At 36.8% G+C, this 23,529-nt stretch overlaps 3 protein-coding genes across 3 annotated transcripts in view; 2 read left to right on the top strand and 1 right to left on the bottom strand.

Annotated features, from left to right (window-relative positions):
- LOC142349781 (uncharacterized) overlaps positions 1 to 23,529 on the top strand; it is a 191,928-nt gene that overhangs the window by 6,666 nt on the left and 161,733 nt on the right. The gene's annotated exons all lie outside the window — the stretch shown is intronic.
- On the bottom strand, positions 1,873 to 4,212 carry LOC142343263 (uncharacterized). The gene has a single exon (XM_075395091.1). The coding sequence runs from the start codon at positions 4,210 to 4,212 to the stop codon at positions 1,873 to 1,875; it is 2,340 nt and encodes a 779-aa protein (XP_075251206.1).
- Positions 21,268 to 23,529, top strand: part of LOC142349769 (cAMP-dependent protein kinase type I-alpha regulatory subunit-like) — a 31,259-nt gene continuing 28,997 nt past the window's right edge. The window contains exon 1 of the mRNA XM_075401534.1: positions 21,268 to 21,576. The gene's annotated coding sequence lies outside the window, so the exon portion shown is untranslated. The remainder of the gene's footprint in view (positions 21,577 to 23,529) is intronic.

Genomic DNA, 23,529 nt, shown 5'->3' with positions numbered 1-23,529 from the left:
ACAGCCAACAACATTTTAACAGAGGGGTAACTCGGATTTCAGTATACTAGGGACTGGGTGATGAATGCGTAGACTATTGTCTTTTTATACTAGGGACTACGCAATTTGTTATTGGTAATTTATTCTGACATCAATTTCCCCAGGTAGGTTGTTCACACTCTGTTTATTAAGTCATCCATGTCTGTTTTTAGCATGGTCTTCCATTGATTGCATGGGGTGGTGTTTTAAGGTTCCCTGAACGTATTGATCATGCCAATAAAAATCCACACAAATATTCTTGGATATCTTCTGTGCAGAAAAAATTGCTCGGGCAGCAACTTTGAAGCGTAAAATTTATATGCAAATTTAGCTTTCTAAATTCATCTGATAGGATTTTCGCCATAACATCGCGCGTGACTAAATTGTGTATGTATCAATATTGTCACGTGTAAAAAAATACAGACTTTAGCCATGTTAGTAGTGATGTGTCTTTCTGGGCAAACTACGGGGGGGACATAAGTGTCTTCCCGTGAACACTACGGGGGGGACACAAGTGTCTTCCTGGGCAAACTACAGGGTGGGACACTTTGAAATTCTTTCTCCTTATTTCCCCTGCCATGCATGAAACTAATCTTAGGAAACCATTTTCCATCCACTTGCGTGACTGGTTTGCCGCTTTGGGCTTGAAGCCATTTTAACTACCACCGCTTTGAAAGTTAATTCGTCATATGTCTGCGCCAGGGTACTTTAATCTTGTTTTGGTCTGGGCCCATTTCAACATTTTACCCACAGTTATACAGAACCTACACACCCAATACCAGAATACGAATTCCAAATGCCACCAAGGCGAAAAAGTTGCTTGTTGGACTGCTTTCTGTGTCGCTCCAAATTTTTAAATTCTTAAGATCTTTTTACTCATTTTGAAGAAATACACCCCAACAATTTTAGATATCAATGTGAAAACTGCAATCAGAAAATTTGGCGTTTAATTGACACACGATACCACCAGTGTGAAAATTCAGCAGTTATTGCGTCCCCTCTAATTATCCAAAACCCTGTTTTAATGTGGAGAATTTGTTTCAAAGTTTTTACCCAGCAAAATGGTTTGACTAACCATGTTAAAAGTCATTCCCCCATGGAAATTATTCTTAGTCGTCGTGGAATCCCGATAAAACGGCGTTAGAGAAACCTTTTATTTTGTCTTCTTTTTATTATAAAGTTTCAATTTTTACATTAATTTGTATTTAGTTTATATGAATGCTTTTTATAATTTATCCATGCACTTCAACTACAACTAAATGTAAGTTATCAGTTATCTTCACTGCTTGAATTGTATAATACTAGACGTCTGCGTTTTGGTGTTGGTTCTATTATAAGACTATTACTTGAAGATAAATCAGACATATCACTATTATTGCTTGCTTCGCTTTCAACTGCTTCCAACTCTAGAAAAGAATTGTCAAGTTTCGTTTTCTGACTCCCAATCCCAATCATTTAATATAACATTGTGAAATGCAAATTCTCTAATATTTTATGTCCAAATTGTAGGGAGTTTATTGGGTCAAGGTAAAACCGCTTGTCACAGTAGGCCGAAAGCGCAACTCTGTTTTGTTCCAGTGTCATCAACTCATGTTTCTCTGATTTGATGGTCACATTATTGACGCGGACTATTTCCCCGCTGTTCAATACTCTCTTGAAGACCTCGTGCTTTAGTTGTTTTTGCCCCTCGTGTGTTATTCCCTTTGCACTTTTCTTCTGACAGTCTGAAAGAACATTACAATCAATCCATTTTCTATTTCAATCTATGTGCTTTCCTAATCTAGGTTTCAATGTTCCTGTTATATTAAAAAGACGTTTCCATGAATTTGGTTAGTTTCAAAACTGGAATTTGCTTTAATAAGATATAATGTTACACATACCCTTCGTTTGTATTGAATACATTTTGGGTTTCAAGCCACAGAACTCTTCCATTACCACCCCTGCCAGTTCGTCTTTGAATTTGAGAGTTACCATATGATTTTCTGTGTTGTACAATGTGTTATCAGAAGGGTAGTTGGAGAAATCGAATTCTGTGTTGACTTCTGCTCCTGCTAGCTCCTCATACAAGTCATCACAATCAACAGCATAGGTAAGTGAGTCCGTATCAGAGTATAAAAGTTCACACTTGAACCACTGTTTCATATTCTCGTAGTGAAATCGAAACATGAATGCTTTTGAAAGATCCAGAATTGAAGCACCAACTATTGTAGGTTTCACCAAGTTTAATTTCGTTTTTCTTGTAGTCACGACTGCCATGTTTTCATCAAAAATTTTAAAGGATTGCCTGTTAAACTTATCTGTGTGGTTGAGGAGAGCTCGTTCATCTCGGACCAGGAAAGCGTTAACCCGATTCCGCATGCTTTCACAACACTTTCCAAAAGCAGAGTTGTTCATGAGTTTGAAGAAGTTTTCAGCAATTTTTCTGGTTGCTGCTTGCCGCAATCTTGTGTTCAGTTCGATATACTTTGCCATCCACTTTGATTGTCTGAACTTGAGCACCTTGTGCAGTTTTGAAACTTTAAGGCCGTTTCGTTCATAAATCTTCAACGTTACATAGTGTAGTGTATAATCCTTCTTATCATAGAGTGTTTGAAGCAGTTTGTTGCACTTTGCAACTTTTGGGAGATGATATTCTTCCAAAAGGTCCAACTGGTAACTACTCAACCACATGCTGTCCACAGGTTCTCGGGTGGGTGCCATTGGAAAATCTTGGTGAGCATCGTGAATTGAGTCGGGGTAGTCCAAGTCGACGCAGACGATATATCCAAATTCAGCGTCGTCTGGAGTTTGCAAAATTTGTTCAATCGTCACTTCTGTGTCCGTCTGGAAGGAATTGAGTGGCAAGCAGAAATCCTTCATGATCCCACCATAGAGGTTATTAGCATCTATGGTGAGACCATATGTTGATTTTTGCGTGTCATCAAAACGTTCCAGATATTTGTTGTTTGGCGTGAACAGTCTTTTTGTGTATACCGAGGACATACCCCCTCGCAACAATTCTTCTGCTATATCAAGATGGTTGCGATCTGTGAGAAGTTCCAGGTCGGGTTGACATATCTTCAGAAAGGCATCGCCCGCTAAGTGTGGTGCTGATAGATATTGAGCACAGTCCAAACTGTACGAGTCCAGACAGACTGCTCGTAGCCGCTCAAACCAACAGGCGAGCTGTAGGGTGTCGACTGTCAAGTACAGATCGTGATATTCACCCATGTTTCTACAATCAAATTTTTCGAAGATCAGCTTTGCTTTTTCGTAGTCAGCTTCCGTTATTGTCACTTTTCCTGATTTGAGTTTGTCGACCCAGCACTTCTTAGGCGGCAATTTTTTTAACTTGAATTTTCTGAAGGTGTCCATGTAGGAGTAGGGGTAGAATCCTTTACCGTGCAGTAGTTTCACGTCATTTTGGTCACAGTATTCAAAATGGTTATCGAGTATATCGAAACTGTCTTCAGGCAAAGACTGAACTAGTTTATCTAAAGACGACTGCATGAAGCGAAGAGAATCGATAAAGCGAAGTTCTTCGTATAAGGGAATGACGTTTTGATTTTTAATCACTATATCTTTGATCCAAACTTTAAAGCTAAAACTGATATAATTCTCATCAGTTTGAGGTATTATTGAAAATTTATTGTTAGGGTTGCAGTGATGAAGACTCTTTACAACATGATGCAAGTCATATCCTGACAAATTGTGTGCGATTATGGGGACGAAGCTTTGTGTTCTGCGCTGTAGGTTACACTTTGAGTGAGCCCAGCCAAGAAACTGATTTGAGAAATGGCAGTGATCCAAGACTTTTTCGTTGTCCGCAGAAAAACTAGTTTCGCATATCCAACAGTGAGTCGCAAGCTCTTTTGCTTGTCCAACTGCTCCTGTGAAGTACCTGTGTTTTTGGTTTTTCTCGTAGATATCTTTTGCCAGTGTCTCCATTTGCTTCACAAAGACTTGCATGCAATCTTCACCTCTGTACAGATGGAAGAACTCCAAATTTGGACTTGCATGTGAAATGGCTACATAACAGTAACCGCTCGGATTGTGTTTGTCCAACACACGAGTCCCTGAAGTCTGTGGGTTTTGTTCAACTGATGATACCGGAACAATGATTGACTCTAGGTCAAAATAGACAACCAGTGGAAGAGCTGTTTTTGCTTGAAATTTTCTGAAAGCGAGACTGTTGCTGTCTGGCTCAGGTAGCATAACTTGACAAGTTTCGAATTGATAGCAAAGTTTTTCGTGTTTTTGAAGCGTTTCGTTGTTCGAGCAAACATGAAAACAGTTGCGACAGATTTTTGCGCGTGCATCAATCTGTCGCCCTTGCACTTTTCGAACTAAGTTTACCAGGTCCGTTATCAGCACGTAGTGATAACGTTCACCATCAGTTATCAGTAGGAGATCAACGACAAAATCAGAGTTGTGCTTTGAAATGCGGAAAGGATACAAACTTTTCTTTTCGTATCGAAAAACGTTAACTTTCACTTCATTACATCTTTCAAACGCGCTTATTTTGTCAATTGGCATCGGCATCGGGAAATCTCCTACTGCTTGATGATTTAGAGGGTTTGAGCGAGCGTATGTTGTTGGGTTTGTTTTTTTGCTGTACTGATCCTCAGGTTGCGTGAGGGGGCAACCTTTCCCCTGCAAATGGTAGGCAGCCGTGAAACAATACAAGAAACAGTTTGGATCGTTAAAGTTTCGGATATTGAGCAGGCATTTTAGAGCGCTAAGTTCAGTTGGAAGTGCTATATAGGTTGATCCCCGAATAGTGTTGAATTTTGCAAATCGAATTTCGAGTTTTTCTACCTTTTCAATAATCCAACCACTTCCACTTGTGGCATACATTGAAACCACGTTGACAATATGCTGCACGGACTCAAAGAACTGTTATTCGGAGAGACCATCCGTGTACACAATTTGCATTTCAGCGTTAGCGTAAATTGTTACGTGCTTTTCTTCTTCATTAATCCCCTTAGTGAGTGTAATGCTTAGAGAAAGTTGAACTTTCTGAGGACCTTCAAGGGTCTTTTGACGTACAAGTTCATTGATGTGATATCTCGATGAGTTCATGAAAGACAAAACGTCAGTGTGATCATTACCTTCAATCTCGTAGATCTCCAGAGCACCTCGAATTGCCGACTGTACTGGTACTGCTTGGTTATTGCTTTGGCCTCTGTTCCAAACAGGCAATCCGTGAGCATTCTTGAGATGTTGATGAAAGTTACTCTGTTTGTTGAAAACCAGAGTGCAGTAGGCACACTGATTTTGGACTTCTCCACCGTGCTCCCGTCGGGTGTGTTGGTTCATTATCAGAATGTTGTGAGTCTCAAAACCACAAGTGCTACACTCCAAGGCTGGGAATTCTGGTTGAACTCCATGAACGCGCTGTTTGTGTCTTCGAAGGCTTCTTTTGTCGTCCAGTTCCTTTGCGCAAATTTCACACGGTTGGGTCATTTTTGAGTTTTTCAAATTTTTTCTTTCGAAAATTCAACTGACTGCTTTACTGAGAAAACGACTGAGCAAATGAAGTCAAATTGTAACAACAGTTAACTGGTACAATTAGAGGGAGTGTTAGTTGGTTGAAAGTTGTGTTTTACACGAGAACAATTTCCCTTTGAGGGAGGGCTTGCACTTTGACACAATTTGCCAGGTTTGGAACGCAATTCTTGGTAGGAGTATAGGTCAACTTTAACCCATGTTAACTTTTGACCAATAAGCGGTGTGTTCCTGTTTCAGAACTACTCATTTCCATTATTTCCATGCATGGTAAAAGGTTATTGTGTAGTTATAGTTATATCTGTTATCTACCACAACTGAAACATAGCTAACGCAGTATACCTACAATATACTCTTTTCTGTCGGGAAATAGTTCAAGTGTTCAAAATACTCTTCTACAAAAGTTGTTTTAGACTTTCTCTACTCTTCGAGGGTTGTATCAAAATTCCGTTCTATTTTCAACCTTATTATCAGTTTTCACTTTTAGGTTTCTGGAATACTTGGCAGTATTCTTATACTATTGACTAAAATTGTTCTAGATTGCTATTATCAGCGTGTTTTATGTGAACATAATGTAATTCCATGAAATACACTCTATCTTATCATTGTGCAAATGTAAATTGTAGCTATATATAAGACAAAGATAGGTCGAAAGCAATTGAAATTAAGGATTTGATATTTACCACTAGTACTGATAACATATTTACCAAATGTGATTTGGTGAAAACCATAAATGTGGTTGTGGAATAACTAAATGCATTCTATTTAAAGAAAATGAACTTCTTTAGTGCTTAAAAACCTTTTTTCTACTATATGATGAATAAAATAAAAGTTTTTTGTAATTACTTAAGTAGTGAGATTTTTGCACTTTTACAGAATTCCTACATATGAAAATTGACTTTTTACCATTTAAAAACCTTTTTTTACCCTATGGTTAGTAAAATAAAAGTTTTTTGTAACAACTTATGTAGTGAGATTTTTGCACTTTTACAGAATTCCTACATATGAAAATTGACTTTTTACCATTTAAAAACCTTTTTTTACCCTATGGTTAGTAATATAAAACTTATTTGTAACAACTTAAGTAGTGAGAATTTTGCACTTTTACAGAATTCCTACATATGAAAATTGACTTTTTACCATTTAAAAATCTTTTTTTACCCTATGGTTAGTAAAATAAAAGTTTTTTGTAACTACTTAAGTAGTGAGATTTTTGCACTTTTACAGAATTCCTACAAATGAAAATTGACTTTTTACCATTTAAAAACCTTTTTTTACCCTATGGTTAGTAAAATAAAACTTTTTTGTAACTACTTAAGTAGTGAGATTTTTGAACTTTTACAGAATTTCTACATATGAAAATTGACTTTTTACCATTTAAAAACTTTTTTTTTACCCTATGCTTAGTAAAATAAAACTTTTTGTAACTACTTATGTAGTGAGATTTTTGAACTTTTACAGAATTCCTACATATAAAAATTGACTTTTTACCATTTAAAAACTTTTTTTTACCCTATGGTTAGTAAAATAAATGTTTTTTGTAACTACTTATGTAGTGAGAATTTTGCACTTTTACAGAATTCCTACATATGAAAATTGACTTTCTACCATTTAAAAACCTTTTTTTATCCTATGGTTAGTAAAATAAAACTTTTTTGTAACTACTTAAGAAGTGAGATTTTTGCACTTTTACAGAATTCCTACATATGAAAATTGACTTTTTACCATTTAAAAACCTTTTTTTTACCCTATGGTTAGTAAAATAAAAGTTTTTTGTAACTACTTAAGTAGTGAGAATTTTGCAGTTTTACAGAATTCCTACATATGAAAATTGACTTTTAACCATTTGAAAACCTTTTTTACCCTATGGTGGATAAAATGAAAACTTTTTTGTAACTACTTAAGTAGTGACAGTTTTGCACTTTTACAGAATTCGTTCATATGAAAATTGACTTTTTACCGTTTCAGAATCTTTCTTTCTTCAATATGTGTTTTAAACAGAACTTTGCTTGCTTGCTGTGTTTTTATGTTATAACATGTGAGATTATCTTCCAACGTTCACTAGCTAACATTTTGACGGAATACTTTTTTGGTTCTGCCTTCTCTTTCTCGTTTTATTCTCTAAACAAAAAAGAGATATTATGATTTTCAATTAAATTACAATTGCAACTTAATTTTTTTTTACACAATTACAACCAAAAAATATTATTAAAGCACACACTTTATTTATTTACAGATTCATAGAAATGGTGACAGTTTAAAAAGTTTCAGTTCTCAAAGTTTAGTTTAGTCCTCAAATATATCTATAAGTGGTGTTCGATTTCACGTTTTTTCTGTGGAGCATTGCATACTTTGGGAGTCTCTGAATTCAAGGGTGTTGTGTTGGTTGAGGTTCTGTACGTTTCAAAGGACACTGTAGCATTCTCTGCACTCTGCGTTGGTGTCACAAAAGTTGTCTCTGAAAGAAGAGAACTATCGAAATTCGGTTCGAACTGCTCGGTTGACCCCATATTCCAAGACATTTTGTCCATGATTGAAGCGATGACTGTTTTTCGTTTTGTATCTGTTGTTTCCGGCGTAACAATGGGGCTTGGTTCGTTTTTTGCCGGTGATCCAATTGGTGAAGTAGCTGGTGAAGTTGGCGAAGGGTGAATTCCCCAAAGTTGAGCCAGTTCTTCAATTGCCTGGAATTGGCCGAGTTGATTCTCAAAAATAGGCACACAGTCACAATCGTATCGGTACAAAAGTCTCTTTGTGTCTGGAGAAAGTGTGTCAATGTCATAGGGGAAAAGTAGGGTCATTTTCCGAGGAACATTGTATCCTCCAGCTGTTAGCACAGTTTTCGTGCCATTGTCTTCTGTAGATACGTATTTATCTGGTAGTGTTGCAACAAAATTCACGAACATTTTTGGTATGATGCAATGTTCAATTGATCTCCAACAGCCTTTTTCGCTATTTTTCTTCTGCTGTATAAAAACGATGTAGTTTTCGTATTGAGTGTGATACACAATACTGCGCTCCCAAGAATCTTCAGACTTGCAAAGAATGTGGTAAGACATTATTTGTAAAGCACTTTTACAGTTTGTTATCTTGAAAATGGAGCAGAACTGAACAACTATAGTCTTGAATTTAAAACGAATAAATAAAATCCGGCAAATACCAACATTAGCAACACTTGTGTGTGAAATTTGTTGAATACTTAACACACCCAGGTCAAGGGTTGTAACTGCAATTGTGAATGTTTACTCTACATGAACTTGTCTGTGTTATAGTTTTATGTTTTTGTAACTAGTTGCAAAGTGTATAAGAAAGTCTTATCTACACAGACTTAAACACAATAGTATTCAGTTTTATTATGTTGATATGTATACTAGCGTTTATAATGTATGCAATAGCCAGAAGTTTACAACCAGTTTTGTTTAGTATAGACTGTGTTATATCAAAGGCCTAAAGCCTTCTATCAAACGCTTGCTGTGTAATTGTGAGTTCTTTCTTATCTATGGACACACCCAGAGGTCACATTTGTTTTCCATTAAATTGTACTAGTTACTGCTCTATGTTGAGTAATATTATCCAAATATAAACTTTATTACCAACGCAATAAAACAGTTTAAGTGAGGGTCACGAGTTTTGTCTTACATTTTGACAAAATTGCCGAGTTTTATAACCTAGACTTAAATTCAAAATCAAATCAGAAGCTTAAATGTTAACCAAGAGCGCTCTTATCAGTAGTAAGCAATTAAAGTGTTGTTTGTGTTTTGTGTGTTAAAAGTACTTGTAAATAATAATCATTTCCGAAAATTCTTTCAAAACAGGTAGTTTGACACAGTTTAAGTACACAATTCTTGAAAAGGCCATTTACTGCTGATAAGGACGCAGAGTTTGGAGACGTGTATTTTGAAATCTCTAGAACAGAGAAAAGATTGATACGCGCAACAGTGAAGTCTTATGAAAATACGGGTGCCTATGTATTTCTCAAGCTATTTAAAAAAGTTGACAAGGAATATGAAATTCAACAACGAATTACTCTAACTTTAGATGAGTTTGAGCTTTTGTCAAAAAGGTCAGCAAAAATAAGGTCTGCTGCTGTAGGTACAGCTACAGAAAACGATCAAGCTAACAAAGCTCCAGCAGCGAAAAGACGTAAAACTAAAAAAGACGACGAGCACGACAATTCAGACTAATTATAATATATTGGAAAATGGTGGAAGCGATGTATGAGCGTTCTCCGGGTTTCTTCAAGCAGTTTCAGAAAAACTTTAAATATTTCATATCGGAAGAAAAACCTAATTTTTCTTCTCTCAAGAACTTTGCCTTTTGCTTGCATTTTGAGAGTGTCCACTGTGATTATAACCCTACTAATCATTACCATCTTCTTATCGACGTGTCGGAGTTCTCAGCAGACTTTCTCAAACAAACAAAACCGTGTTCAGTTCCGTGTCTTTTTGCAACTTTCAAGTATCTGTTCTCGTCTTCGGATACACTGGAGGCAAAGGGAGATGTTTTTCAAAAACTCTTGCTGGCAGTGGAGTACAACAAAAACAATTTCAACGGATTCTCAAAAGCAGACACTACTGCTTCTATTCAAAAGCGTTTGCCAATTTTTACGAAAAACGTCACAAACAAATTTCAACAACCTGACTGCTTATACCGAAACTTTTCTGGACACAAAAGTTTGGAATTAAATGCATCAAAGCAAAAAAATCAAACAATTCAAACTGATCAACTAACAACTGTAACTCTGAAAAGATTTCAATCGATTCTCTCTGGACCGCATGTTGGTGCTTTTTGTCAGGTAATGGATATTTTTATTAGTGGATATGGAAAGTTGGAAATTGATTCTGATGTTCTGTGTGTTCGTTTCCTTTATGAAGAAAAAATTAAATTTTGAAAAAAAAATTATTTTCAATATAGGTTAGTAATGTTAGAACATCATATGAAGCGCAAAACGAAGCAAATCAATATCACTCATTTTTACAAGTTTTTGTCCACTGAAAATAATTTGAGCAATATAAATACAAAATAAGCCACACAAAATTGAGTTTTGTTTCTGTATAGGTTGGTTTCTCAGTAATTCATATAATGTATTAACATTAAGGTTTGAGACTATTCTGCTCTGCAAGTGTTTGTATGACGATAGAGTTTGGCCAAAGGGATCTGCAAAAATAATTTTTTGATCTTTTTGGCAGAGAAGAATCCAATGGGTTCCAATTGACGCAGACGTTGAAATATTGACTATAATGAAGCTGTTGTCGGTTAAGTTGGTTGGAAAATTATCAGCCGCATAAACTCCACGAAATTTGTATTTGAGTTCCGAACATCTCTGAATTAGAGAGTTCAAGTTGTCTTCGTCCATTAGTTTGTTAAAATATGATTCTTTGTAACTTTCCGCGCCGAATCATTATAAATGGTACTTGCTTTTTCCCCAATAATGAATATTTCTACATTATGAGCTAAGGCAGCAGAAAACTTTAGGTCAATTGATACAGAACAATTTGTAAGTTCAGGGTGAATAAAATCGTGAGACGCCTGCTGAGTACTCGTCAGATTGAAAACCAAATTAAAATGATTTGGGTAGTCTTCTAGAGTGATTCCATGTCCATTGTCGATATAGGCTAGATCTGACATAGTGTTAAAGTAAACACGTTTTGAATCATCAGTTGAAATAGGACTATCAGCAACGGGAAGACCATTACGGTAAATGCAAATTTGTTCCAAATTGAATTTTCTATAGTGAAATGGGTTAAGCAGCTTGCTTCCGAGGAAAGCTTCGTTCGTGTTTAAGCAAATGGCGAGTCTTCTAAGGGGTTCTCTGCCAAAAACATCTTCTTGCTTCCAGCTCTGCAAACCGGCAGAAGCCAGAAAAGTTTTTGTAATCGTTTCTAGGTAAGGATAGAATGCTGGACTGGACAGCAGGGTCTTTTCTATTGCTGACAAAACATCATCGTTCAGCGTCATTTTCCGTACATATAAGTTAGCTTCTGTAATTTTTATTTTGTAGGATTTTGCAGCGTCATCTGAAATTAAAGAAAAATCGTCAATTGATCGCCGAAAAGAGATTCGGAGTGTTACACCACTGAGAAGATGTCGATCACAGGTAAAGAAGTCAACCGCCACCTTTCCGTAAAATGTACACTCAGCAGATGCTCTGACTAAAGTTTTTCGTCTGGTGATTTCGGATGCTGCAATTCCCCCGGGGTTCGCTTCATAAGAATAGCCTTGACATGCCAACCACGTGCTTTTGGCATCTTTATTGTGAGAAAACTCGGTTTCGATGAAACTTTTGTGGGCATAGTTACCATTGGCACTTGAAATTTTCAAACCGTTAGCAGATACTGTACAATCAGAAAAAAGTGAATGTAGGACATTGTTACAAAAGTACGGCGCGTCTGTTTTAGTCACATCTGCAGCAGCAGTGTTGTCATATTTCAAATCAGCATCAGAAGACTGTACAATCTTGCACTTGATTTCAAGAAAAAATTTTTGGAGATCAATGAAATTGTTGCGGTCTCCTGCAACTTCAAACTCTAGCATTGGTCCATTAGGGCTGTAAACCGGTCCCAATTTCTGACAAAAACTTCCATCAAATGTAACAAGGATAGCTGGTTTCTCGAATAAATCCAACGAACTATGCGTTGCTTCGGCTGGTAACATATTACCGATCATCTTTTACTTTGGCGAAGAAGTCCGACCGACTTCTTTTGGGTACCCTTTTTCGTGAAATGGTGGTTTTGCGTTTGGTTGTTTTCCTTGGTCCAGTGCGTAAGCGTTTTGAATTCCTTCTCATTCTTCTCGTTCGTCGCATTCGGAGGGCTAAAGATCCAGCTGTTTGTTTTTTCACTGTGTTTGATATGGTGTTCTTTAGAGCTTGCTTTGGTGATTTCTTTTTACCGATAACATCCATCAACTCAGGGACGCTTTGTAGCAACAGTTCTTTTCCGGTGCGTTTAGTTGCTGGCAAAACAAACTTCCGAGCAAGTGGCAGTGCAATACGTCCAATACCGCTAGCTAATGCTCCAAAACCACTACCTCTTTGTCTATAGTGACCGGAAAAATGAGGCAATGATGATGCTTGGTTTGCGTAGTAGGAATCCATTTAATCACCAAATTTTTTAAATTGTAGTGTTAAAATAACTTTACCAGTCCCCGAAAAGGGAACTAACTGTCCCGTTTCAGTTCGTAGCTCAATTGATATTGATTGAAGGGTGTTCGAAAGTAGTTTTTTGTAGTCTAAATTTGTGAAAACTATCCGGTGAGTGGGCTCCAACTCACAAACGCTACCGTTTTTCAAACGCTGTTTTGAATCAATGACTCTTAACAATGGTGCTTTCGCATCACCCACATACTGATACTCAATAATGTTTGTGAAAATAAAAATTAAATGCTTTCCAGCGCAAAGGTCTGCTGGAAAATCACCATAATAGGCTTTCGTATCATCATTTTTCATTAATCGGTTCGCTGTTGTGGGAATCATTTTGTATCCAATATGAATTCCGTAACCATCTGGAATACCTTTAAAGCCAATTATACTGGGTATTTCTTCACTTGGAAAGGTAATTCCCTCGTATTTACCAAAAATCATTTCGCATTTCCCACTGCTTTTGATTTCTCGGAAAGAGAAGTTAGGCAGTCCAACTGTTCTCTTGATAGTTGCTAAAAGTTGAGCAACTGTATCATAAGTGCCAGCCATAAACGCTAATTTTTCTCCATTGTAGGATCGTGAAATGACGTTGGATCCAGTTGCGCGATTTTGTGATTCCTCATATCCCCTGAGACTGAACGCAACCAAATCTCTATTAACTATGTGTTCAATTTTTGTTGGAAAAATGATTTCACTCAGAGCCACTCTCCAGTCTCCTGTGAGATTAATTTCATCATTGAAAAAATTTCTAAAATTTGCTAAAGTGTTTTCCTGGAAAATGTCCATCGAAGCAGATGATATAACGTGTACTGTGAACTCATCCTCAAAACGGTTACTACTCATTTTGATTTGGAGATTCTCGTACTAGTTGTAATTCTGGCTGGTAAAACTTGCCCCGGATAATTTCTTTATTAGAATCAATAAGAGAATATGTAGGTGGATTAAGCGTCGGAATACCGGCAATTTCAAAAACTTCGTCAGTGAAAGATTGCTTGTATCCTTTTCGGAAAGTTTTTTTCCTTTTTAACGATTCGAACAAAGTCACCCACGTTAAGTTTTGGTTTTTGACTGCGACGTGTCTCCACTGTTAATGATACAAGTCTTGGTACATCTTTTTTGGTAACTTTGTTAGGAGCAAGTTTGGTGACACGATTAACACGGGAGTTGATAGTTTTTACGAATTGATCCAAATTGTTAATATAAGAATACGTCCATTTTTCCTCCAAATATCGGTAAATAATATTTTTAAGTGACCTGATGTTTCTTTCTGCAAACGCAGACTTCTTTTCGCTGAAAGTACTATACAAATGAATTCCTCGTTTGTTGCAGAGTGTTTTGAAAGCTCCCAAAAACTCAGTACCATCATCCACCCAAACTTTTTGTGGTTGCTTGTGTTTGATCATGTTTCGGAAGGCCTTTGCGGTTTCTGTTGCATTTTTTGTTTTCAACGGTTCAACACGTAGATACCTCGAGAGGCAGTCAACTGCTACGAGCAAATATTTAACATCACGATTGTATTTTGCAAGTTTAACAACATGAGCTAAATCCAAAGACCAGATTTCCTTCAGATCGTTGACGATTACTTTTAATCGCGGAAAATTCAACCGCTGTGCACGATATTTTGTGTAGGATGGTTTTGTTTCCAAATACATTTTGACTTTTGTCATTGGCAGTTTGCTGAAATCTTTTAATCGCTTTGAACTTCCGAATGATGCTGGACCTTTAGAATAGAGTCTATCCAGTAGTTTCACATCTTTAATAGTTAGACCATTTTTTCCTTTCGTCTCCTGCTCTGTCTTTTTGTTTGTTTGATTTTTTGGTTCTGCAGTTTTTGATCCGGAGGCTTTACTTTGACTTCCACTGCTCTGTTCGCTTCTTTGTTGTTTTTCGGATTCTCCTTGAATTTGTTTGGTTTCCTCTTCTTTCTCCTCATCGCTGTAAACTTCTTTGAGAACTTTTTTAGCATGAGTGTTGGATACCAAGTGCGGGGGTATCTTGAGTTCGTGCAAAATATTTGTGTACACGGCTAGGTCAATTTTCTTTGTCGGCTGTTGCAAATTGTACAAAAAAGTTGACACTTTAACTCTCATAGGTTTGTCCTCAATATGAAGGAAACCACTCAGGTCCTCAATGGAAACTGTTTCTGAACTTAATATCTTGTTTAGGATGATTTCCGCTCTTTGGATTTTGTTTTTTTCCCATTAATTCTACTTCTGACATTATAGAGTCAAAGTCTGATTGTCTTTTTTTTCAATGAGGGCTCAATTTCGCCATCATCACTAAAGAAAGACTGTACACTTTCACTTCCATCATCCAATTCACTTTTTAAATCAACACTACTTGTTCTTCTTCTTTTGCGCTTGTTCACGATATTAGTTTTATTAGTTTCCTGTTCAGTCGCCTCTTTGCTTTCAAAATTGGCCGGGTTGTTTCGTTGGAGGAGTGACAATTGAGCAGCTTTCTGTTTATAAATGGGATTATCTAAAATTTCTGTCCTAGTCGGTTGTTTTGACACAAACATTCTTTTCGGTATCAAGACAAACTCTTCCGCATGCATTGCTACTTCTTCAAGTAAAGGTAACAAGAGAGACTTATGCTTCGAAGTAGATGTAAATTTTTTACCAATAGCTGACGCTATTTCCTCAAACTTGTCTCTTTGGAAAGAAAAGAAAAGAATATCTCTTTCTCTCTCATTTGTGAGGTGGGTAATTACAGCTTTGGAAGATGGCAGATAGAAAATTGTTGGCCCCGGTGGTACAATATTTGAACAATAACGTAGTGAGTTGGTTGTTTTTGGGTCTAAATCAATCAAAATGTGTCCGAATTGTTGTTTTGTTGCAAGATCATAGCTGTCTTTTAAAATGTTTGTGTTATTGAGTTGTTTTCCAATATAACTTATCTGCTGTATATCTCTGGGAGATTTGAACAAAATGATGTGTGTTGTGTTGAGATCAATTGTTCGAGACCATTTACTCTGTTGAAACAAATTATGCTTAACATAGATAAAACTGATTTTTTTGTGGCGTCCAGCTGTTGCAAGTTTTGAAAGCTCCTTGTCATTGAAAATTTCCTCGCAAGAATCGACAAAGACGAGCAAACAGTTTTCCAACTGTGAAATGAATTCAAATCCCTAGATTTTGGTAAAATAAATGTTCAAGTTACGCTCCATCGTTTGAAATTTTGGTTGATCATGTTGATAGAAATAGTATATTGACTTGAAATTAGGGAAAAACGTTTTCTTAAGAAGCATTTGAAAAATAATTTCGGTCTTTCCACAACCTCATCGTCCAGGGGTACTGGTACTGGCACTGTATACTTGGGCGTAGGTAAAGGGGTTAGTTTCAGTTTTTTCATTTTCTCTTGTAAAGACATGATACATTTGAAAGTACTCCAGCAGTGAAAGATATTTCTTTAGCGTTTCAATTTCAGCAGTATTACAAAGTATTTGCTGCTTCCTCAGTATAGTTTGTCCACGAGAATCAATTTTTTCTTCTTTCAGAAAAGTCACTGTCAACTGGTTATCACTCGCAATGCAACTGCATACTGTCAAATTTGGAGATAAATTCACTTGAAGAACTGAAGGAGTTGCTTTCTCCACACGACGACTCATTGGTTGGTAGTGTTATCCAATAAAAGTACACCTGTGCCTTTCTCTTTGCGCAATGCTTTTTCTTTTGTTTGAATGGTAGTATAGATGAATGAAGTGAACAAGTCAAGTGCTCTACTGGAGTGAAGATTTCTTCAATTTTTGGACATAGCAATGTTTCTAAATGTGTTACGTCTTTTTGAAGGAGTTTTTGCAATGTCTCCGTCTTCTCCTTCCCCTTTGCGTAGAATTTAGCAGTAGGAAAACGGATCTTGATTGCTTTAAATATTTGTGATAGAAACCAGAAAGGGTAGCTGCCGCTGTCCCACGAAATACCATGCAAAGGCTTCGATACCCACTGATGCGATTTCCTCTCACCTGAGGACAGCGAATTGAAGGAAATTGGAGGAAGAAAAGGAACCGTGTCTGAGTAGTTGTTCGAACAAATAGATAATTCTTTTATAATGAATCCACTCTTTTTGTGTCGAAAACCTTCAAAATCTATAACAACAATCTCCGGACTCAACATTCCAGCAAACTGAATAAGTTACGTTTAAAAGTTTTCACGAACATGCAGAAGAATAAACCTGTCAGGTGACCAACGTAAGCGTTTGTGATTGGACAAGGCAAAACGTAAGAGTATCCTGGACCCTTTTGGCTATACTCTGCAATAAATCCAGAGGCATCATGAAGAATTGCATGTAAGCGAAGCACTTTAAATGATTTCAAATAAGTATCCAATGAAGAGTTATCTATTCCAATGATCCCACCATCAGGCCTCAGTTTTAGTGCAATTTCGAGGTAAACATCAGGGTCCAAGTGCAAGCTTGGATTGTACAAAAAAGTTGACACTTTAACTCTCATAGGTTTGTCCTCAATATGAAGGAAACCACTCAGGTCCTCAATGGAAACTGTTTCTGAACTTAATATCTTGTTTAGGATGATTTCCGCTCTTTGGATTTTGTTTTTTTCCCATTAATTCTACTTCTGACATTATAGAGTCAAAGTCTGATTGTCTTTTTTTTCAATGAGGGCTCAATTTCGCCATCATCACTAAAGAAAGACTGTACACTTTCACTTCCATCATCCAATTCACTTTTTAAATCAACACTACTTGTTCTTCTTCTTTTGCGCTTGTTCACGATATTAGTTTTATTAGTTTCCTGTTCAGTCGCCTCTTTGCTTTCAAAATTGGCCGGGTTGTTTCGTTGGAGGAGTGACAATTGAGCAGCTTTCTGTTTATAAATGGGATTATCTAAAATTTCTGTCCTAGTCGGTTGTTTTGACACAAACATTCTTTTCGGTATCAAGACAAACTCTTCCGCATGCATTGCTACTTCTTCAAGTAAAGGTAACAAGAGAGACTTATGCTTCGAAGTAGATGTAAATTTTTTACCAATAGCTGACGCTATTTCCTCAAACTTGTCTCTTTGGAAAGAAAATGTCGGAATGATGTTTCGTAGTTGTCAAGTAAACTTTTATCTGTGGGCACGTTTCCATTTGTAACATTGAGAAAGCATTCACAGAGAAATTTTATAAAATTATTTGATGATTTTTTGATGAATTTTTTTTAGCATGCTTTCCGGCATTTCGAGCATTCGCCTCAGCATACATATCTCTTTCTCTCTCATTTGTGAGGTGGGTAATTACAGCTTTGGAAGATGGCAGATAGAAAATTGTTGGCCCCGGTGGTACAATATTTGAACAATAACGTAGTGAGTCGGTTGTTTTTGGGTCTAAATCAATCAAAATGTGTCCGAATTGTTGTTTTGTTGCAAGATCATAGCTGTCTTTTAAAATGTTTGTGTTATTGAGTTGTTTTCCAATATAACTTATCTGCTGTATATCTCTGGGAGATTTGAACAAAATGATGTGTGTTGTGTTGAGATCAATTGTTCGAGACCATTTACTCTGTTGAAACAAATTATGCTTAACATAGATAACACTGATTTTTTTGTGGCGTCCAGCTGTTGCAAGTTTTGAAAACTCCTTGTCATTGAAAATTTCCTCGCAAGAATCGACAAAGACGAGCAAACAGTTTTCCAACTGTGAAATGAATTCAAATCCCTAGATTTTGGTAAAATAAATGTTCAAGTTACGCTCCATCGTTTGAAATTTTGGTTGATCATGTTGATAGAAATAGTATATTGACTTGAAATTAGGGAAAAACGTTTTCTTAAGAAGCATTTGAAAAATATTTTCGGTCTTTCCACAACCTGAAGGACCACAGACTGCCATGAAGAGACGATCACTCGTTGAGATTATTTTATTCATAACTTAGGATTTGGAAGTGCGTATCCAACTGTGTACGATAGCAATGAAAACCAAAATGTTGATTCTTCACAATCGAGGTGGAAGAAAACTAATTTGGTCAGTGAAACTACATTAAGAAAAACTATTATCGAAACTTGTGTAAAATAAACTACCTCAGAGCGCGGTAATCTAGAATTGCAAAACCTCCAAGACCGTTTCTCTTGGTTTTGATCATCAAAAACCAAGTCAGTGATTCCTGCTCCTCCACTGCCAGCGCAATCTAATTGATCGCCTGATTGACTCATTTTGAAAGCAAATGATTTTCAAAAATGAATTTAATTCAAAAATTCTGTTAGTTTATTATTTAGTTAGTTCATCAACCATAAAAAATTCGTATGTAATAAATTCAGAGTTTTTGTCTTCCTTCTTATATTTTACTTTATAGTTCGCTTGGAATCCGTAGTCATTGCCATAGTAGACAATTGCCTCCACCTTTCCTTCTCTGACTACCTCTTTGATTTCATCGGGGAGACTCTCATCGTCCAGGGGTACTGGTACTGGCACTGTATACTTGGGCGTAGGTAAAGGGGTTATTTTCAGTTTTTTCATTTTCTCTTGTAAAGACATGATACATTTGAAAGTACTCCAGCAGTGAAAGATATTTCTTTAGCGTTTCAATTTCAGCAGTATTACAAAGTATTTGCTGCTTCCTCAGTATAGTTTGTCCACGAGAATCAATTTTTTTTTCTTTCAGAAAAGTCACTGTCAACTGGTTATCACTCGCAATGCAACTGCATACTGTCAAATTTGGAGATAAATTCACTTGAAGAACCGAAGGAGTTGCTTTCTCCACACGACGACTCATTGGTTGGTAGTGTTATCCAATAAAAGTACACCTGTGCCTTTCTCTTTGCGCAATGCTTTTTCTTTTGTTTGAATGGTAGTATAGATGAATGAAGTGAACAAGTCAAGTGCTCTACTGGAGTGAAGATTTCTTCAATTTTTGGACATAGCAATGTTTCTAAATGTGTTACGTCTTTTTGAAGGAGTTTTTGCAATGTCTCCGTCTTCTCCTTCCCCTTTGCGTAGAATTTAGCAGTAGGAAAACGGATCTTGATTGCTTTAAATATTTGTGATAGAAACCAGAAAGGGTAGCTGCCGCTGTCCCACGAAATACCATGCAAAGGCTTCGATACCCACTGATGCGATTTCCTCTCACTTGAGGACAGCGAATTGAAGGAAATTGGAGGAAGAAAAGGAACCGTGTCTGAGTAGTTGTTCGAACAAATAGATAATTCTTTTATAATGAATCCACTCTTTTTGTGTCGAAAACCTTCAAAATCTATAACAACAATCTCCGGACTCAACATTCCAGCAAACTGAATAAGTTACGTTTAAAAGTTTTCACGAACATGCAGAAGAATAAACCTGTCAGGTGACCAACGTAAGCGTTTGTGATTGGACAAGGCAAAACGTAAGAGTATCCTGGACCCTTTTGGCTATACTCTGCAATAAATCCAGAGGCATCATGAAGAATTGCATGTAAGCGAAGCACTTTAAATGATTTCAAATAAGTATCCAATGAAGAGTTATCTATTCCAATGATCCCACCATCAGGCCTCAGTTTTAGTGCAATTTCGAGGTTAACATCAGGGTCCAAGTGCAAGCAGGTTGCCAAAAAGTAAAGAAATCTTTCATTATGCTCTGGATAGTCTGTTTTTATTAAATTATAGATTTCATGAATGGTTTTTAAATCTACCGTCGCGATAGTTGTTGTCATGCTGTTTTTGAGCAAGCATTATAGACAAATGAAAATTAGGCGACTTTTGCAGGGTATGATAGTTACTTTTTTTTTGTTTGTGTCTACATGACAGCTCCTTTTCCCCCAAGGTTTTTAAAGTTCTTTCTGGTTGGTTTCCTTAAACTGATTTTTTTAAAAAATGCAAGTGTCCCCCCTCCCCTCCATAAGACTCAGAGAAAAACAAAGAAAAAATCTAAGTGTCCCCCCCTGTAGTTTGACCGGGAAGACACTTGTGTCCCACCCTGTAGTTTGCCCAGGAAGACACTTGTGTCCCCCCCTGTAGTTTGACCGGGAAGACACTTGTGTCCCCCCCCCTGTAGTGTTCACGGGAATGCACTTATGTCCCCCCCGTAGTTTGCCCGGACCAAAACAAGATTAAAGTACCCTGGCGCAGACATATGACGAATTAACTTTCAAAGCGGTGGTAGTTAAAATGGCTTCAAGCCCAAAGCGGCAAACCAGTCACGCAAGTGGAGGAAAATGGTTTCCTAAGATTAGTTTCATGCATGGCAGGGGAAATAAGGAGAAAGAATTTCAAAGTGTCCCACCCTGTAGTTTGCCCAGGAAGACACTTGTGTTCCCCCCGTAGTGTTCACGGGAAGACACTTATGTCCCCCCCCGTAGTTTGCCCAGAAAGACACATCACTACTCATGTTTATTGACAGAAGTATGAAAGTTTCTTATTTTCTTAAACTTTTGTAAAACCGGATATTGATTATACGTTTCTGATTAGGCTTTGTTGAACAAGGTTAAAAAGTAACATTGCTGATATAAATTTATCCATGCATCCCATAATCTGGGAAGTCTTTTTTCAGTCAAATGCATCCCAAGTTCGAGGCACAAATTTAGTTCAATTTAGCTTCCTTGCTTTGGATGTAGAGATTAAGAGAATTTAATTGCTTTCAGTGGACAAAAGCACGTTTGTCAGGTTGTAGATAGCTAGACCTACTTTAAAAGCGTTCAAATTGATTTTGGATTCGAGTTGAATTTAATTTCATTGGCTTGCGTCAGCGGACTTGAAAATTGAGTCTGCGCAAAGCACCAGAAGGGACAATTATCGACGGGCCACTTATAAAAAATATCCAAATTTGGCCCATTTGCACTTACGTAGTTCTCTTTTCAAATGCAATTTTCAATTTGCGTGGATCAAAGACTTCCGTAAGCGTAATGTTTACATAAATTGTTTACCAATAAAATTGGCATTGCGGTCATATTGAATTAGATTCAATCACGAATTCAAACAACAGCACAAAAACAGAACAAAACATTGAAGTTGACAAAGATTTGAACGTAAGTAATTCAAATTTTAAATAAATTATAAGAAACATTTGTAAATTAAAAATCAGCAACATTAGAAAAATTGTATTAAAGTTAGTGTTATGTTTTGTATTGAATCATTGTTCCTTCTTAAATACCTAAAGTATTGACAGCTCCGGAACAGCTGTTAAGACATCATCCTTTACATCATCCTTTACATTTTTTTTAGTAAAGCGGTTGTCTAAATGGATTTAATTAATAACTGAACAGTGATTCTACTGGGTTTGACGATCGTTGACAAGAAAGACGGCAACGTTTCAAATATTATAACAACCCGCCCGGGTCGAGGTTTGGCGTCGAATTTTCGTAAGAAATGCGATGATATGCGGTGAAAAAAATAATTTTCACCGCGTATTTCTTACATCTTTTTGCGGTGAATGCAGTGAATTGCGGTGAATTATTTTTTTTCACCGCGTTCTCGGTATTCTTACAAAAAAGAATCGCTCCTACCCGGGTTCGAACCTGTGACCTCCTGCATGCCTTCAACTGCTTATTCCACTGCGCCAACTATCGATTACATGCTTCGTATTTCATGTGAATTTAAATCAGATTGAGTAAACGTTGGAATGCAAATGAGGTGAATTTTTGTAAGAAATGCGGTGAATTTTTGTAAAAAATGCGGTGAAATGCGGTAATTTTTTTTTCTTCGTATTAACCGCTTTCACCGCATTTCTTACCTTAATTTGCCACAAAAGTGCATGTGGTGAATTTTTGTAAGAAATTAGGTGAATTTTGCGGTGAATTTTTGTAAGAAATGAGGTGGAGAGTGGTTAATTATTTTTTTTCCACCGCATTCACCGCAATCACCGCATTTCTAACAACATTTCAACGCATTCACCGCATTTCTTAAAAAATTTACCCAAAAACCTCGACCCGGGCGGTACGTTACTATAAAAATCGATTGGAACGATGCTTATGTGGCATTTGTGGTTTGGGTTATTTTAGTTTAAATAAACTAAGACATTAAAATAAATTGATCGTACCTTTCTCTGACCTCTATCGATGCATTCCAAAATTCATGCCACTTGAACTTAAAGTAATTTTCATGCATGTCTTCCTCTGACCTCAATCGACGCATGCCAAAATGCATGCTACTTCAACTTAAGCTAAATTTCAACAAGAATAAAATCACCTTCATATATTTTCTAACAACCAAGTGGTTCAGAACTAGCACAACTATCTGAATTGAAAGTATATTAGTAGTAAGATAATAGGGTACTAAGATAGGGGGGTTAACTTTCGAATTAATACGTGTGATAATAGGGGGTTATCCTTGGCGGCACTACATGTAAAACAACGGCCGTGTGTGATACATGTAAATTGGCATGTAGATTGATTTGGGTGGAAAAGCCTGGCTAGAGTCATTTTTGAGTGAGCGTTCATAAAATCATATGACTACAATTGCTACAGTTGATTTGAAGAGTATTCACGAAACTTATAAGGAAATCGAAAAAGAATATTCACAATACGGTGAACGGTTTTTATACTTTTTAGCTACTTGTCTTCATTTGGATCCTGAGATTGATTTAGATATAGCTTTGAAACTACGACCTTATGGTGGTTTGATTGGCATCGACAATTCAGCCCTCGACAAATATTTTAAATCGTTCAAAATTTTGAGACTGCATGCGATACTTCACGACGCTTCCGGTTTTGTATATGAATATAGTGAAAAGGGTCCAGGCTATTCCTACGTATTACCTTGTTCAGTCACAAATGAGTACCTTGGTCATGTGACTGGAATTGCGTTTTGTTTATACGTTAAATCCTTCAAAAATAGTTTATTCAATTTGCTGGAATGTTGAAATCTGGAGCAGTTGTTCTTGATTTTGAAAGCTTTAGAAGTAAAAAATCTGGATTTATAATAAAAGAACTTGCGGTATCTACCAAAAATTACAACGATACAATTTCGTTTTTACCTCCAAA

Source organism: Convolutriloba macropyga, chromosome 1, assembly GCF_964194025.1.
Source record: "Convolutriloba macropyga chromosome 1, txConMacr16.3, whole genome shotgun sequence".
NCBI classification, from domain to species: Eukaryota; Metazoa; Xenacoelomorpha; order Acoela; family Convolutidae; genus Convolutriloba; species Convolutriloba macropyga.
The sequence above is the reverse complement of the archived record's forward strand: the minus strand, read 5'-3'. Positions and strand labels throughout refer to the sequence as shown.